Raw genomic sequence first — 17214 nt, 5'->3', positions numbered from 1 at the left:
AACATTTTTCAAATTCATGTAGTTTTTTATTACGAAATTGAAACCCTAATTAATGGAAGGCTAATATAATATGCAATTAACTATGTTTCCAGATAAAAACTCGTTGGATTGTAGAAAACTTACCAGAGTGATGATGAAACCCTAATTACGAACTAATATGCCCTAAGATGAAGATGAACTGAGATGACAATGAACAATGAAAACGGATCAGAGAAGTTTGTGAGGAAGGAATGAAAAAGATTTGGACAGAAGATAATGAAACCGTAATGTCAATAGTGAAGATGATTGTGAAACCCTAATTATCCTATTTTCTTACTCGTGAGGATGGTTGGATGTTTGGAATGGAACTGAGTCGTCGGAATCCAGTGGAGTGTTCTTAGTTGATTTGTGAAGGGTATTTTGGTCCAAGAAAGAATTAAAAATACGCACATTCTAGTTGAGGGACCTGATGCATCATCCTTTTTTTTGGTGTCCTATATCCTTTAATTATTATTATTAGGGACCTTAAAAAAAAATTCCATAAAATTAGTTTGTGTTATATATATGAAAAATATTATATAAATTAGTATTATATATTATACATATGCTTGATAATTAGTTAATAATATTTTTCAATTCGTCAATCCGCTTCAAACAACCCAAACCTCAAATTTGCTAATTGGGCATTTGATTTACAATTTTACTTTCAAATAGTCTAAACAGCACTGTGCACACCCCTACTACATACATTTGCAATAGTAAATTTACAAAAATGCTAGAGGCCCCAAAAATTCTACCAAAAGTTTTATCAAATGTCTCACATGGGTGTGGGACCCACATGGGACCCACATTGTGTGGGTCCCACATCCATGTGAGACATTTGGTAAAACTTTTGGTAGAATATTTGGGATCTCTAGCATTACTCGTAAATTTATTACCAATAAATCTTAAATTTTTAAAGCAACACATTACAAAAATTAGATATTACACGATACCATAATACATATAAAAAAAGAAAAAAGAAAAAAAATTAAGAGATGACAGCAACACGAGTACCACAACGCCACCCAACACTTCCCAGAAATGAGAATCCGAATTTTGAGCATAGAATTTCGGGTAATGACCAAACATGAACACTTGTTTCTTCAAAAAAACATGCAAACCATTATCAACCGCTCTATTATTCAAACTCAATCTCTCTCTCTCTCTGCATTTCTTCACCACCCCTGTTCAGCTGCCTGAGAATTCGAATTCGAATTCATGGAAAATGGCTCAGAACCTTCAACTTATCCATGGTACTTCTACTCTTTCGTCCAACCCTTCTCACATTTCATTTCATCCGTTGGGTATGCCTTAGAATTGCTGTTCAACAACCTTTCAATTTGATTCATAATACATATATAATATATGCTATGATTTTGCTTTTCTAGCTCTACCAATTTCTGGGTTTATCTTTTTTTGTGTGTTTATACTCAGTATCCATTGGATATTTTGATTAGAGATTATTTCAATACATACATATGTACATTGTTTGATATATATGGGGAAAATTTTGATTTGTATTGCTTGTTATGCTTGTGATGTAGGTTAGATTATTGTGCCATTTTTAATTTTGTTTAATTTAATGCATTGTTTGGTTGCTATGAAAACACGGGAAAAAGAAATGGAAAAGTATGAAAAATGTTACAAGTTGGCCATGGCGGATCTAGGATTTTGGCTTAGGAAGGGCAACATTGTGTTGAAACTTAGCAAAATCTCGCAATTCCATTGAACCCAATTTTCATTTGGTGGTAAGATGAATTTTTGATTTTTTATAAAAAAGACATGCAGAAAAAGAGAAAGAATAATTGGCTTTTTGGTAGTGGTATTTTGGCTTTTTGATATATTAGCCACTCCCCAAAAAGCCTCTAAAGATCAATGTGATTCAATAATATATATATATATATATATATATTACAATTTTCACCAATCATTATCTTGTTAATTATTTTGTTGTTTTCTATTAATAATTAATAATTAGATTTTATATTTTAGTTTTTGAACATGATGATTATCATCATTTAAAGACATCACATGCCTACATAAAAATGAGGACGAAAGAGATGGAGGAAATAAGAAAAGAGATGCATAATAAAAAATTTGCAAAAAGTTTTTTTAGCAAAATTAAACATTTAAAGTGACAAATTGCATGAATTTTGTCGAAATGAAAAGAGGAGGTATAAACATTTAGGGGGCATACTAAAAACTTTAATGCTATGTTTGGTTCATGGATTTTTCCCTTTCTTTTTTCAAATCTCTCTCCAAATCCATGAATCACACACAGCGTAAAGGATTAAATTGGATCACCATTTGCCCAAAAAACTTAAGCTGATATATCAAGCTAACTCCTCCTTCATTTGCGACCTAATTTTGCACGTCTAACGACAAATAGACTGAGAGAATTATGTGCACGAAGATAGGTAGAATAAAATACACAATGACAAAGAAAACATGTGATACAATTGAGTCTAGGACCTCTAAGTTATTAAGAAACAGACCAACAATGTATATCAAAGCTGGCATTCACACAGTTCAAACTATGCAGAATTCGCTTTCCGATTTTGGGATTTCTTGATTTCTCATTTCTCATTATCAGGTTTTATTTGTTCATGCATATGCAGTAATAATTAGATTTTCTTGGTTTTTGTCTTTCAATGGTCTTCATATTTCTCTCAGATTATATGTTTAAGTTGTTCGGTGAGTTTTTTTTTTTTAAGTTGGGATTTCTTGATTTCTCCGTTCTCATTGTCAGGTTTTATTTGTTCATGCATATGCAGTAATAATTAGATTTTCTTGGTTTTTGTCTTTCAATGGTCATCATATTTCTCTCAGATTATATGTTTAAGTTGTTCTGTGAGTTTTTTTTTTTTTTTTTTTTTTTGAGTTCTTTCTAGTTTTAGGCACTTCCACATTAAAACAGATACTCTTTATTAAAGTTTGGTCTTGCGTTGGCAGCAACAATGCCCATGACAACGCTGATGAAAATTCAGAAGGGGAGTTTCTCACTATTGGACACAGAAGGCTAAATTCTGCTCCTTCTCTATCTCTTGCTGAGGAAGGTAAAATCTTAATTTTCTCTTCAATATAGCTCATAGTTTTGTCTCTTAAATTCTCTCTTCTTTATTTCAAAAATTCGTAGGAAGATTTCTAGTTTTCAATTTCTACATATGCTTCCAACATATTTTCATATGAAATAACTAGAAGATTAAGCACACTACCGTGTGCAATTGAAATTGTCAAATTGACAATACAGGCAGATCATGGGTAGCGGGCAGCCCATTTTGATTTATTGATTTTAGTTTTTGGTCCGTACATTAACTGCTAGGCACAAAGCTTCACCATAGTGAATTGTGTGCTTTACTGCTTTATATAATAGAAGAATAAATGTGTTTTCTCTTCTCAGCAATAAAACAAAGCATTTTGCCCCTGCAGCTAACTTAGATTCTAATCTCTCTATCTTTTTAGACTTGAAATCTTTAGATATGGAGGAAGAGAAAGAAGACGAGTCCTCCTCCCTAAGAAGAGTTTCTGAGGATGACCGGGAATCCCAAACAGCTTCTTCTAAGGCCAGCACCTCAGATTCAGACGCTCAACAAAATCAAAAATCCGGTCAATGGCGCGGGTTCTTCCGTAAATTGAAAAAAGGACCAGCAGTGGGCTTGCATACCTTCCATCCTAGCATACATAACATCAGAATGCTTGCCACTAAAAAAAGCAGAAACGCAAGACAGAGCTTGCCTGTGCTGGAGGAACCAACTTTAGATCCTGAATTGTATTGCTTCAAGTCAACCTGGAAGAATTTCTCACTTCCAGAGCTTGAAACTGCAACCGAAAATTTCAGCCGTGGTGTGTATTTTCTTCATAATTTTTAATTTTTATAGTTTGAAAAAATTTCCGCTTCTTCTTAACTTCAGTAATACTACATATCTAGAATTTTACCCAAAAACATCAATGCGTGGTTTAGATTTATTCTCATCAAACTTATTAGCCTTGGGTATGTTACTCTGGTGGGGGAAAAAAAATATATAGGACACAGAGTGTCCCCAAAATGTCCTGCTGGAAAAAAAAAATGTGACATTTCCTCCAACGTGTCCATGTTTCATAGTGATCTTCATTATGACTTCTTTACTAATGGCGTCTCTAAAAGTTGTTATGTTCTATACTAGGCTAATAAACATTTTCTGCCAATTATTTTTCTTCTTTCTGAAGAGAATGTGATTGGGGAGGGAGGTTATTCTGAAGTTTACAAGGGACATTTGGAAGATGGGCAACTTGTTGCAATAAAAAGACTGACCAGGGGATCCCCAGAAGAGATGACTGCGGACTTCTTATCCGAGCTTGGGATTTTAGTCCACGTCAACCATCCCAATATTGCTAATGTTATTGGGTATGGGGTTGAAGGAGGAATGCACCTCGTTCTTCATTTGTCTCCCCACGGGAGCTTAGCATCATTGCTTACAGGTTTTCTACACCATTTTGATTCTTCTAAATTTTAAAATCTTCTAAACTTCTAAAGAAGAAAATTTATGGATTTTTGTTTTTTGTTTTTAACTGTGTTTTCAGGTGCCAAGGAGAAACTAGAATGGGGCATCAGGTATAAGATTGCACTAGGCACAGCCGAGGGCCTTTCATACCTTCATGAGGGGTGTCAGCGAAGAATTATCCATAGAGACATCAAGGCTGCTAACGTTCTGCTTCGAGAGGATTTTGAGCCTCAGGTATCTCTTTGAACCCAAGGATGCTCACCTGATACACTCCTTCAGATATTATAGCTTTTTAAGTATCTACCTGATCAAAATATGCTTTTAACAAATTGTTTTTCTTAAATTATATTGCTGCTGTACTTGCTGCAAGGATAGAAAAGTGAACTTCAAATAACAGAAAACAAGTACTGAAGTCTTTTTGACACTAAGGCTGTGTTTGGTTCATAAATTTGGATAGGGATTCGGAAAGGAAAATGGAGAAAAAAAATTAGCTTTTATTTTATTTATTTTTCTCACACCTTTCTTTTTTCTTTCCAATCCAGACACAACCTAAACGTGTCGGTGGGACTGCTGTTTGTGGAACAAATTGTACTTCTGTCTCATTATATATGTATTTATATCTTTATTCACTAAAACTTAATATGAAGATGTGTCAAGAACAGAAATGGGATCTGTACTTTTGTTTATTAGTTTTTTTTTTTTTTTTTTGGGTTAAGTTTTAACTTTTAGTTCAATCTAGGTTTCTGATTTTGGGCTTGCAAAGTGGCTCCCAGAGCAGTGGACTCATCTCACAGTATCACAATTTGAGGGCACATTCGGGTTTGTAATTGCAAAACCTATTTTGATTCCTCATATTTTTAAGTAGCTTTTTTTTTTACCCAATTTTTTTTTTCTTTTCCAAATCACAACAGCTACCTTCCTCCCGAGTTTTTCATGCACGGAATAGTAGATGAGAAAACTGATGTCTATGCCTATGGGGTACTATTGTTAGAGCTAATCACTGGACGCCTAGCTTTGGATAAGTCACAGAAAAGTGTTGTGATGTGGGTATGTTCGTTTCTTTCTATGTTGTTGGAGATTATTAAATTTAATTGGCAGAGACTTCAATCAAAGACACTCAAGCTATTTCAATTATTTGTTGCAGGCTAAACCTTTGATTGCTAAGAATAGTATCAGCGAACTTGTTGATCCATCACTTGACGGTGTCTACAATTCTGAGCAGTTGAATTTTATGGTCTTGACTGCTGCTTTGTGTTTACATGAATCTTCAAGTGAACGGCCTCAAATGAGCAAGGCGAGTGTTTGATTTCATGAATGCTAACTAAGATTTTTTGTTGCACACACTGAACTGGAATATCATTTGACAATTACAAATAACAGAAAGATCCCCCAAAGATAGATACCATTTTAACCATATTTTTCAATTTTCTTTTCTTCCCTGACATGGTTTTCAAGAACCAAACAGAGCCTTATATTCTAGTGGACTTCATTAGATTGTTTGGACCAACAATAAGTTATGAACAAGTAGTTAGGAAATGGGCATTATCTTCCCCGGACGTGAAAAGCTATTAGAAAAAGGGAAATATTCAACCTTCAAAAGCATTTTTTTGAACTTTTGGTTAGCTAATTTGCCCAGTTCTTTGTAGTTCAAGCTCCTTGCTGAACTAGAATATTCGATGTTTAGATGAAACGTAATCAGTTTATGTTTAGTTGAAGGGGTCAGCCACGAGGCTCCAGCTAAAGGGAGACGAGGCAAGATATACGCAACTTTACTTTCATTTCTGGGGAGTTTTTTTTCGTGGATTTTTCAGTTGCTTTTTTCATGTGTTTGGGAATTGTTGGAAATGTTACTGTTTTGTTACTGGAAAAGTTGACTTTTCCAAATACATTTTTAGCTTTTTTAGCTAATCCCAAACAAGGCGATTTTAATGAATTCAGTAATCACACAGAGAGCGGTACAAACATGTATTTATATATATACACCAAAACTTATATTGCCTTTCTGAATGAATTCTATTGGCATAAGTTTCGGTTGAGTTGATTTGTGCATGTATTACAGGTTATTCGGATGCTAAAAGGTGATGAAATAGGCGGTTTGGAAAGGGCAAAGAAGTTGCAAAGAAGGCCTGTCCTCAAGAGGACATATTCGGGGCACTTCGATGCGGAAGATTACAATTTGACCATGTGCTTCAATGAAAATCAGCCATTGCAGATTGCTCTTGAGCTATGAAGACTTTTGTCAAAAACCAAAGTTTGATGTCAAAAATGAGTGATTACATGGCCAATTGGAGCTTGCATTCTTCCATAAAAAGCTTGTTCAAATATGGGGTGTTGTTGGGTGGTGTCTCTGTGACATCCTTGACGATCGTGAAGGGACGATATGGTGTGCAAATGGGCAGTGAAACCAAAAAGAGTGTAGCTGACTAAGTGGAAAGTTGAATCCGAACTTGGTGCAGTTTATTGGGATTGTTTATATATTTTTATTTTATTTTGGGAATATATATCGGTTTATTTTGTGTAGTTTTTGTTTGTAACTCGTGGGGTAAAAACAATTTATATAAGTTGAAAAAAATTGAATATTGAAAAATTAGGAGAAAAATACTTTTAGTTTTACTTTCTAATAATTTTATAGACTTTCGATTATGAATCTCTTATGTATGAGTTTTGAAGAGACGGAGAAAAAGAAATCAATTGGGAATCAAATATTAAATTTCAACAGAGAGATATTTGAATCTCAACTTAAATTCTGATATCACGTTAAGTCACTAATTATCTCAAAAATTAAGTTATTATAAAATAGATTTAACAATATATATTAAGTTACTCAATAATAATATATAAGTAATAAAGTTACTCAACTTTCTAACCGTTTAAATGGTTAGAATAAAATTATAATTAGTAATTCAACATGATATAAACAAAAAAAAAGGATAAATTTTGTATTTAAATCTCAATGGTAACTTAATAATTACAAATAAATTTGTATGTGTTCGACTTATGAAAGAAAGTTTGGTTGTACAGAAGGATATGTATTAGGAACATAAATAATAAAATTACTTCCTTTTTTTTTTCTTTTCATAAACTTAATTTTTTAAATGACTCGATTTTTTTAAACAATTTTTTTTTTTTTTTGGCTATAAAAATTGAGATAGTCTACTCAAATATTATCCTCATATGATATATTAATCTCAAGATTGGGTTGAATTCAAAATATGAATTAAACGGTGGTTGAAATTAAACCAAACATACAAATGAAAATCATTTTAAAATAATTTTTGAAGGGGTTGATTTTTTTTCCATGTTCACATCTTAAAATGAAAAAATTTAAAAAATCTGTGAGTTTAATTACGTATCTTATTTTAATGATTTAAATTGGTTCATTTTGTATAGTCTTAATTTATATCATTCATAAAAAAAGATTAGTTCGATTTGATAATCGTAACATTTTTATTTTATTACATTTGTCTCTGAAAAATAAGGGATAAATATATTTTTGAAAATAGACCATCTATTTTTTTTAAAGGAAAACATAATAAAATGAAAATGTTACAATATCGGATCAAATATAATTTTTTACATAGATGATATACATTAAACATCTTATAAAATAAACAGTTCAAATTATCGAAAAAAGACCCGTGATAGGTAAGGTGTGATTTTTTAAAAAATAAAAGTTTAGGAAAAGCTAATTTATGCCAAGTTTGGCAAGTTAAAAAAAAAGTCAAAAAATTAAAAAGTCACTCAAAAAGTTAAAAAGTTATTACTATTCACCACAAGTCAAAAATTACGGCTGCACAACTTCCAATCATAATTTTTCCTTATACACTAATTTATACAATTTTTTAATACATATTTTTTTCATAAAAAGTCAAAAAGTTAACCCAAACATCCATATTTTTTTTCTCAATTTTTTAGTCCAAAAAGACAAAAAGTACACTTATTTAGGACACTTCAAACAACCCCTAGTCTTATTTTTTGACTAATTAACCTAGCTAAATTAGCTCCGTTTAGGAAGAACTTCTGAAATTTTTTAGTTTAGATATGACAATTGTAAGGAAAAAAAAAAATAGGAAGCTTTTTTGATAAATTCACTTTTTAAGAGCTTTATTCCATCCAACCCATACTCTTTTTGACTATTTCATTAGGTCCTATTTGGGATAAGAAGACCAAAATACCATTTTCATCTACTTATGTTCCATTTAGTTCACAATATTTTCTTATGTTTCAATAAGTCCTATGGGTGACATAATTACCAAAATACCCCTAATGTGAATGTTTACACCGTCAATGTGAATGTTCATATCGTCAATGTGTAGGGGCCCGGTCCATGTCGATCCTCATGGGTGCCCGGAAAAATTCGAGTTGGGCCGAGGCGGGCCCGAGCCATTGACAATGTAAATATTCACATTGACATGTTAATATTTACATTAATAGGAGTGTAAAATTGGCCCGCGTCCCGTGGCGGCGCGAAACCTGCCCGCGGCCCATGGGCGGCCCGATCCGGCCCGTTGACAATGTGAATATTCACATTGACATGTTAACATTCACATTGATAAGAGTATAAAATTGGCCCGCGGCCTATGGGCAGCCAAAAGCCTGCCCACGGCCCGGAGCGTGCCCGGCCCAGTCCTTTGACAATGTGAATATTCACATTGACATGTTAACATTCACATTGATAGGAGTGTAAAATTAGCTCGCGCCTCGTGGTTGCCCGAAACTTGCCCACGGCCCGTAGGCGGCCTGGGGCAGGCCCGGCCCGGCCTGTTGACAATGTGAATATTCACATTGACATGTTAACATTCACATTGATAAAAGTATAAAATTGGCCAGCAGCCTAGGGCGGGCCCGGCCCGGCCCTTTGACAATGTGAATATTCACATTGACATGTTAACATTCACATTGATAGGAGTGTAAAATTAGCCCATGCCTCGTGACTGCCCGAAACCCGCGCCACACCCCGTGGGCGGCTCGGGGCGGGCCTGGCCTTTTTTTTTTAATTCTTTTTAATTTTTTCTACCTAAATTTTATTATTTTTCACAAAAAAAGACACTAGGCCTCAGCGCAGGCCTGGCCTTGAACCGAGCCTTGTATGGGCCTTAACCGAGCCGATGGGCCGGGCTAGGCCGGGTTTCAAAGTAATGGCCCAAGCCCTAGCCTAGGGTCTCAGACTAGGCTCGAACTTGGGCCCAAACAAGCCTTTCCCGAGCCTAGTCGGGCCGGTTCATGGGCCAAAAAATTAGGCCCAGGCTCTAGCCCTGACACAAGGGTATTCGGGCTTTGGACGGGCCGATGGATCGAATCTCGGGCAGGGGTAGGCCTGGGCCTAGCCTCAAGCTTAGGTCGGGCATAGGCGGGCCTGGCCATTTTTTTTTAATTCTTTTTAATTTTTTCTACCAAAATTTTATAATTTTTCACAAAAAAATACATTGCGCCTCGGGCGAGCTAGACCTCGGATCGAGCCTTGAATGGGCCTTAAGTGAGCCGATGGGCCGGGTCGAGCCGGGCTTCAAAGTGATGACCTAGGCCCTAACCTAGAGTCTCGGACATGCTCGGGCCCGGACCGAAACGAGCTTGCCCCGGGCTGTGAGCGGACTCCGAGCAGCCCACGGGTCGCGGGCTAATTCTACATTCCTATCAATGTATATTTTAACATGTCAATGTGAATATTCACATTGTCAACGGGCCGAGCCAGGCCTACCTCGGGCCGCGGGGAAGTTTCGAGCAGCGGGCAAATTTTACACTTTTATCAATGTTAATGTTAACATGCCAATGTGAATATTCACATTATCACGGGTCGGGCCAAGCCCGCCTCAGGCTGCGGTCGGGCTTCGGGTCGCCCACGGGCTGCGGGCCAATTTACACTTTTATCAATGTGAATGTTAACATGTTAATGTGAATATTCACATTGTCAACGGGCCAGGTCGGGCCAGCCCTGGGCCGTTGGCCAATTTTATATTCTTATCAATGTGAATGTTAACATATCAATGTGAATATTCACATTGTCAACAGGTCGGGCCAGCCCGCCCCGGGCTGCCCATGGGCCGTGGGCGGGTTTCGGGCAGCCATGAGGCGCGGGCTAATTTTACACTCCTATCAATATAAATGTTAACATGTCAATGTGAATATTCACATTGTCAACGGGCCGGACCAGGCCCGCCCCGGGCCGCCCATAGGCCGCGGGCGGGTTTCGTGCCGCCACGGGACGCGGATCAATTTTACACTCCTATTAATGTGAATATTAACATGTCAATGTGAATATTTACATTGTCAACAGGCCGGGCCTACCTCGGCTCGCAAGCGGGTTTCGGGCCGCCCAAGGACCAATTTTACATTCCTACCAATGTGAATTTTAAAATATAAATGTTCACATCATAAAATTGCTAACCGTTTAAAAAATATTTATAAGGGTATCAAAATTAAATAGAAGGGTATAAGTGTCCAAGAAAATAGTATAAATTAAGAAAAATGACTTTATGAAATAAAACTATACATACATGGGGTTAAATGGGTTAAAAAATTCTTTTATAAATTTCTTGGGTTAAAACACTTCTAAATATAATTTATCAATAATTTACTCAAAAAAATAAGATAATTATGATTTAAATATAACATTTTATCTTATTAACTAAATTAAACAATTTTGCCTTTGTATGATTATTTAAGCCTATTTTGTCACTATAATTAAAAACTAACTTTCTAATTTTTTTTTTTTTTTTTAAGTGACATCTCTCTAACTTCTTTTTTTTTTTTTTTTTTTCCTCATTAGTTAACTTTTACGTAAGCGTCGGCGTCAAACTGAGACTCTTTCATCCATCGCAGTGACAGTTTGGAAGACGAGTATCCGATTCAACCTCATTCGCAAAATTTTCCCGAGAAAAAAAAAAAAAGAGACACAAGAAAACTGTTTTCATATTGTCATAGTATTTTCTTCTGCTCCAAACGACTCGTCTCTGTACTCATGATTCGATTTTCGCCTCTTTCGGTCATCCTCTTAGTCTCGATCTCGTCGATCATCTATGAATCTTCAAGCTCCTCGATCATCAATCCCTCTAAAGTCAAGCAAGTTTCATCCAAACCCAGGTACTCATTCTTTCTGATCCCCGCTGTTTGGTTGCTGAGAAAATATAGGAAAGTCAAAACCAAAACTCCAATTTGAATCTGTTTATATATATATGTATAATTCCACCAACTGAGCTTAATTGATGATTTGCAGAGCTTTTGTATACGAGGGTTTTCTCACGGACGAAGAGTGCAATCATTTGATATCTCTTGTGAGTGTTACTAAAAGAAATTCTCGATTTGTGTTGATTTGGAAACATTTAGGAATATTTGAGTTGATCAGTGTGATATTCGTGACTGCAATTTGAATTGTGTTTGGACGTTTGGGAATGTAATTAGGCGAAATCGGAGCTGAAAAGATCTGCTGTTGCTGATAATGAATCTGGAAAGAGCAAGCTTAGTGAGGTTCGAACTAGCTCCGGAATGTTCATCAGTAAGGGAAAGGTATTTTTTTGTGCAATTTGATCTAATTTTTTGTTGCTATTGTTATATACACAATCACACGTATATTTTATTGGTCATTAAATCATATGCATAATCCCTATTGTGGCGTTTTTTTGAGCTTGTTCAAAGTTTTTGCTTGACAATCTTTGCCTCTCCTAGGGTAAAAACTTTTAAATATGGAGAATTAGTTGATGTGATCATGCAATTTAAGCTGAGAAGCCTTGATGTGTGAATATTTTTACTGCTCTTTACAAGCATTGGGTTCCTTGTATTGAAAAAGTTCTCATTAGAAACGTAATGTGCACATCTTGAAAGAGGAATGTGCGCGCGTGCGTGTGTGAAAGAGAGAGAGAGAGAGAGAGAGATGTAAAATCCTAATCTTTTGATTAGTCTCCCAAATGACACTAAACTTGAAGTACAAGTTGAATGAAACAAGCATTAATCCTAATTGCATGAGTTAGGTTAGTCAGATTTTTCTTTTTCAGTTGGTTATATAGTCTACAATCATGTCCTTTCTCAAGAACTTAACCCTTGTTCTTTTCCCTTCCTGTTGCCGTTTTGGCACCTTCAACTTGGACAAGACCATTCCTCTTAGCCGGGGTTCAAAGCGAAGGGGGAACAACTGAAGCTGAATGAAGTGAACTTTTTCTTATCAAATTTATAACACAAAAATTACATAGCGTTTTTAATATATGAAGTCGCAACTTTGAATGTCTCATCTTACACATTCTAGGATAACTAACAGTGAGAGAGAGAGAGAGATCTACAAAAACCTATCTTTTTAGGGAAATATTTCATTAATCCCAATTACTCGAGGTAGGTTATTTGGATTTATCTTCTCTAGTTGTTTATGTAATGCAATATCCTCAAGTAAGCCCAAGACAATCATGTCCTTTCTCACTATCCCAACCTATATTCTTTGGTCCTTCCTGTTTCCCTTCTGGCACCATTAACTTTGGTAAGATCACTTCTCTACTGCCAAAGATGGGATTTGATGTAAAGGGAAGCAACTGAAGGTGAACATGAACTTTTTCTTGTCAAATGTATTCACACAAGTAGAGATCCTCACTAAAGTCCAAGAGAATCATGCCCTTTCTCTCGATTTCAACCCAACCACCCCTGCTCAAGTGGAATAATATCTGATGCAATGTGGAGCAGCTGAAGGTGAATGAAGCAAACTTTTTTCTTGTCAAATTTATTGACATAAAAACTACATATGTATCACTTATATATAAAGTCACACCTAACAACACTTTTTATGGGTAATTGATGTTGAAAAACTGCATCATGAATTTTTATTTCTGTGAGCCTTGTACCTAATTTCTGTATGTTATGCTTTCATTTTTGCAAATAAGCTAACTTTGAATATTATGTAAAAGAAATAGTTTGCCTGATAACTAACATGATGTGCTCAGTAATTATGAACGAGAAATTTGAAAAAAAAAAAAACCATTAACAAGTCTAGGTTGATCAATAGAAAGTAAAAATATATATATATATATATTGAAGTAGCTAAAAGAATTTGCAGGAAACAAGTTGAAATAAACAATTATTGCAGCTGTATGAATACTATTTAATCTTGAAATCTATGAACAAATATAGTAAAATTACTTAGAGAATATGTAAAAAATACTTTTGCAAGTCATTTGTGTGCATTTTTTTAAAGGGATCAAAAATCACCGTTTGTGTTCATTATTTGAATTCAGGATCCTATTGTTGCTGGTATAGAGGACAAGATCGAGATGTGGACCTTCCTACCGAAAGGTAAACCATGTGCTGAGAAATACTTGTTCAATTAGAATTTTCTTTGTAATCCATCACTAGCGGATAATTTTGCAAGATTCAACCAATCTGTCACAAACCAATGCTTAATTTGTGGACTTACCGTATGTGCAATAATTGTTGTTCAATACATACTTTCTTTTTTTTGTTGTGTAGTAGGTAAGCAAGGCTTATTCACCAAAGAAAGCTGAGTAATTTTACAAAAAGTATTCATTTATTCTTGTATTAAAGGCCACTGAAATTCCATTCTTTATAGAAAATTACGTGTTACTTATTTAATCAGTAGTGTAATGCTATTTCTTCTGCACAACATCCTCTTTCTTTTTTCCTTTGTTCCCTCTTCTTTATCGTTACTAAAAAACATAGAATTAAATGAAACTGAAGTTCAGAACCAAGAAGCAAGTATTAGCATTGGACTAGTAAATTAAAGAGATGTGGCCTTCATAGAGCAATTCAATTAAAAATCCACAGATTAATTGTCACCCTGGGCTCTCATGATGAAACGGTTCAACCAAAACCCTTTTTAATGCAGCATGAGAACTCTAAAATGATTGAAATTGAATTCTGTTAGAATCCTTGCCTTCTTATCTGTGAGACCAAGTCAGCTTCTACTATCAGAAATGGTAAATATCAGAATATACACGAGCGGGGAGATGGAAAACAAACTCTGAAATTATGTAAGAAGTTATTTTTCATTAGTTCATTTAATTTATTTGAGTAATAGTCACAAGAAGTTCCAATGTGTTGTGTAACAAGTTTCTAGGGCTACCTTTGATCCTTATCTCTTGCAATCATTTCCTTGAAATCCTTTTACATCTAACGATTCCAGTGCTACATGTTTATCTAATATATAGTGCAGCCTTTTTATCTAAGGTCCCAATTGAATGTTGATAGGGTTAAAAAAAAAATGTCCAACTTTATAATTTGTAAAATGTGAGGAGTGCACACAAAGTTTGATTTGTGTTTATTGTATCAGAAAATGGTGAAGACATGCAAGTTTTAAGATATGAGCATGGCCAAAAATATGACCCACACTACGATTATTTTGCTGACAAGGATAATATTGCCCGGGGTGGACATCGCATGGCAACTGTACTGATGTACCTCAGTGACGTGGCAAAAGGTGGTGAAACAGTATTCCCATCAGCAGAGGTTAGTTCAGAATTCTTTTCAAGTTCAGTAGAACAGCATTGGCATTATTCCATATATTGAAACTCTAACCAACTCATCTTCTTAATGTCCGGTAATCCATGTATCCTGAAACTCTGTTTGCTTATTCTTTTTTCCCCGGTTAAGAGTGAAATCAAAGTTTATTTATGTACGAAGCATTGTATTACATAGCTTGTTTCAGTCGCTTTACTTAATTTACATCTGCTAGGTTCTTCTTGTGTTGTTTTCTCCTCAGGTTTTGCTGTTGTGGCTTTTAGGTTGAAAATCTCCTTTTTGACTTAAAAGTTTAGGTTTAGACTTAACGCCTTCTTCCAATCTTTGTGTACTTTGTGCATCACCACCTTAGATGCTCTTTGTGGAAGCATAAAAAGAAGTGTGCTAACATTGTTGATGACCAAGAAGAGAGAACATTTGAACTGTCAAGGTTTGGGAGCATAATTGTCGTATTCCGAACCTATTGGTGTCATTGCTTGTCAATTTCTGATTGATCTATATTTATGTTATTAAATTCATTTTTCTAGTTCTTAATGTAAGACATGCAAAGAACTATTACCAAAATCCAGCTATCTCCTATTGCTTTGTGATTTTTGTTAAATGTGACTTCAATGATAAATTAAAAATTCTCAACAGGAATCTTCTCGTCAAAGAAAATCATCTACATTAGATGATGATTTATCCGAGTGTGCAAAGAAAGGCATTGCAGGTGAGTCACTTCAACATCATAGTTGCTTTTACGAATTCTGCTGCTGCAATTTCAACCACTTAGGCCTCCTTTGGTAATATTTTCGCTTTAATGTTATTGGGAAATTGGAAACGAAACTGGTTTGGTATATTGTTTTATTTTCAAAAAACTGGAATTGATTTCAAACTTTTCAATTTTTTTTTTTTTTGACGGAAAAATGTGCTGTTACTTGTTTTCAAAACAAGTTTTCAATCTTTCCTTCCTTCCCCACCCACCCGCCACCACCAACCATTGTCAGCCACCAGCGAGCTCAAAGGAGCTCCGGCCACCCTGTGACCTCCAGTGATTACTCCAGCCATCAAATCCAGCAGCCACTTTCAACCAACCCAACTGCCGGCACCACATCTATCCACCCTCCACCGCTAGCCATCTGGCAACTCACCAACCATGTTTATTCTTTTTTTTATTTTCATTTGTTTTCAGAACATTTGCATTCACCAAACAAGTTTTTTATTTTTTGCCAGAATAAATAAATTTGTTTCCTGTTTTTGTAAACTAAAAACAAGAAATTGACAACTTTTTTTTTCCCTTGCTCCCCCGCCCTGGAAATACCCAGTAAAACCACGAAAAGGGGATGCTCTTCTTTTCTTCAGTCTCCACCCTGGCGCCATTCCAGATCCGAGCAGTCTCCATGGAGGATGCCCGGTACTAGAAGGTGAGAAGTGGTCGGCAACAAAGTGGATCCATGTAGATTCTTTTGACAAGATTGTCGGAGCTGGTGGGAATTGCACAGACGATAATGAGAGTTGTGCGAGATGGGCTGCCTTGGGGGAATGCACCAATAATCCCGAGTACATGGTGGGAACTGCAGAACTTCCAGGATACTGCAGGAGGAGCTGTAAGATATGCTGATGGGTGTTAATTCATGCTTTCGATTTACAGTTTTCTATTGTCTGTTGTATCGTTCCACGCTCACTCTCTTTTTCTTTTCTTTTTTTAAATCTGCGAACAGTCATTTTTAGTCGTTTTGTAATGTAACCTATTCTAAGCCATTTTTTGTTTTATAGCAAGCATGTTTGTTCCTGTTAATTATGGTTTTTGGTTTTGAACTGTTCTACTGTTGTTGAGATGGTGCAGAGATTTGTGAAAATGAAATTTGGATATGATATGGTTTTGCTCTTTGTTGCTCGGAGTTGCTGAATTTTTACTATTGGCTGACTAGGGTTTATATGGCCCATCTCCTAAGTTTTTTTTTTTTTTTTTTATTTTTTGAAATATAGTTTATATCTAGCCTAATCTTTAAGGATATAGGGAAGGGGAGCCATTGAGGGGGTGAACCCACAACAGGAAGCACGCGGTACATACATTTGGGCATGTTTGATTGGAAGGATTAAAACATGGGATTAGGATTATTAATCCGTGGGGCCAATCATCCTATGTTTGTTTTGACATTTTGGTTTAGGACTATTAATCCAATGGATAATTAATCCAACAAATTTGTAGGATTATTAGTAATGGGGTAGGGGTAGGATAGTTAATACCACACTAATTTGATAGGATTATTAATACCTCACT

General features: G+C 35.5%; 2 protein-coding genes across 2 annotated transcripts; both read left to right on the top strand.

Annotated features, from left to right (window-relative positions):
- Nucleotides 1–1133: 1133 nt before the first annotated feature.
- On the top strand, nucleotides 1134–7101 carry LOC114278240 (receptor-like cytosolic serine/threonine-protein kinase RBK2). The gene is made up of 9 exons (XM_028220250.2): nucleotides 1134–1274; nucleotides 2974–3077; nucleotides 3484–3864; nucleotides 4228–4479; nucleotides 4582–4736; nucleotides 5242–5321; nucleotides 5414–5549; nucleotides 5647–5796; nucleotides 6562–7101. Exons 1-9 carry the CDS (start codon nucleotides 1240–1242, stop codon nucleotides 6730–6732), a joined length of 1464 nt encoding a protein of 487 aa, XP_028076051.2. The 5' UTR covers nucleotides 1134–1239; the 3' UTR covers nucleotides 6733–7101.
- Nucleotides 7102–11186: 4085 nt separating this feature from the next.
- Nucleotides 11187–16728, top strand: LOC114278266 (putative prolyl 4-hydroxylase 4). The gene is made up of 7 exons (XM_028220289.2): nucleotides 11187–11582; nucleotides 11716–11773; nucleotides 11901–12005; nucleotides 13712–13769; nucleotides 14764–14939; nucleotides 15588–15660; nucleotides 16256–16728. Exons 1-7 carry the CDS (start codon nucleotides 11461–11463, stop codon nucleotides 16549–16551), a joined length of 888 nt encoding a protein of 295 aa, XP_028076090.1. The 5' UTR covers nucleotides 11187–11460; the 3' UTR covers nucleotides 16552–16728.
- Nucleotides 16729–17214: the final 486 nt, after the last annotated feature.

The sequence above is a fragment of the Camellia sinensis genome, chromosome 7 (assembly GCF_055761805.1).
Source record: "Camellia sinensis isolate YWXY chromosome 7, ASM5576180v1, whole genome shotgun sequence".
In the NCBI taxonomy this organism is placed as follows: domain Eukaryota; kingdom Viridiplantae; phylum Streptophyta; class Magnoliopsida; order Ericales; family Theaceae; genus Camellia; species Camellia sinensis.
Note: the sequence above shows the minus strand (reverse complement) of the source record. Positions and strands in the feature narration are given on the sequence as shown.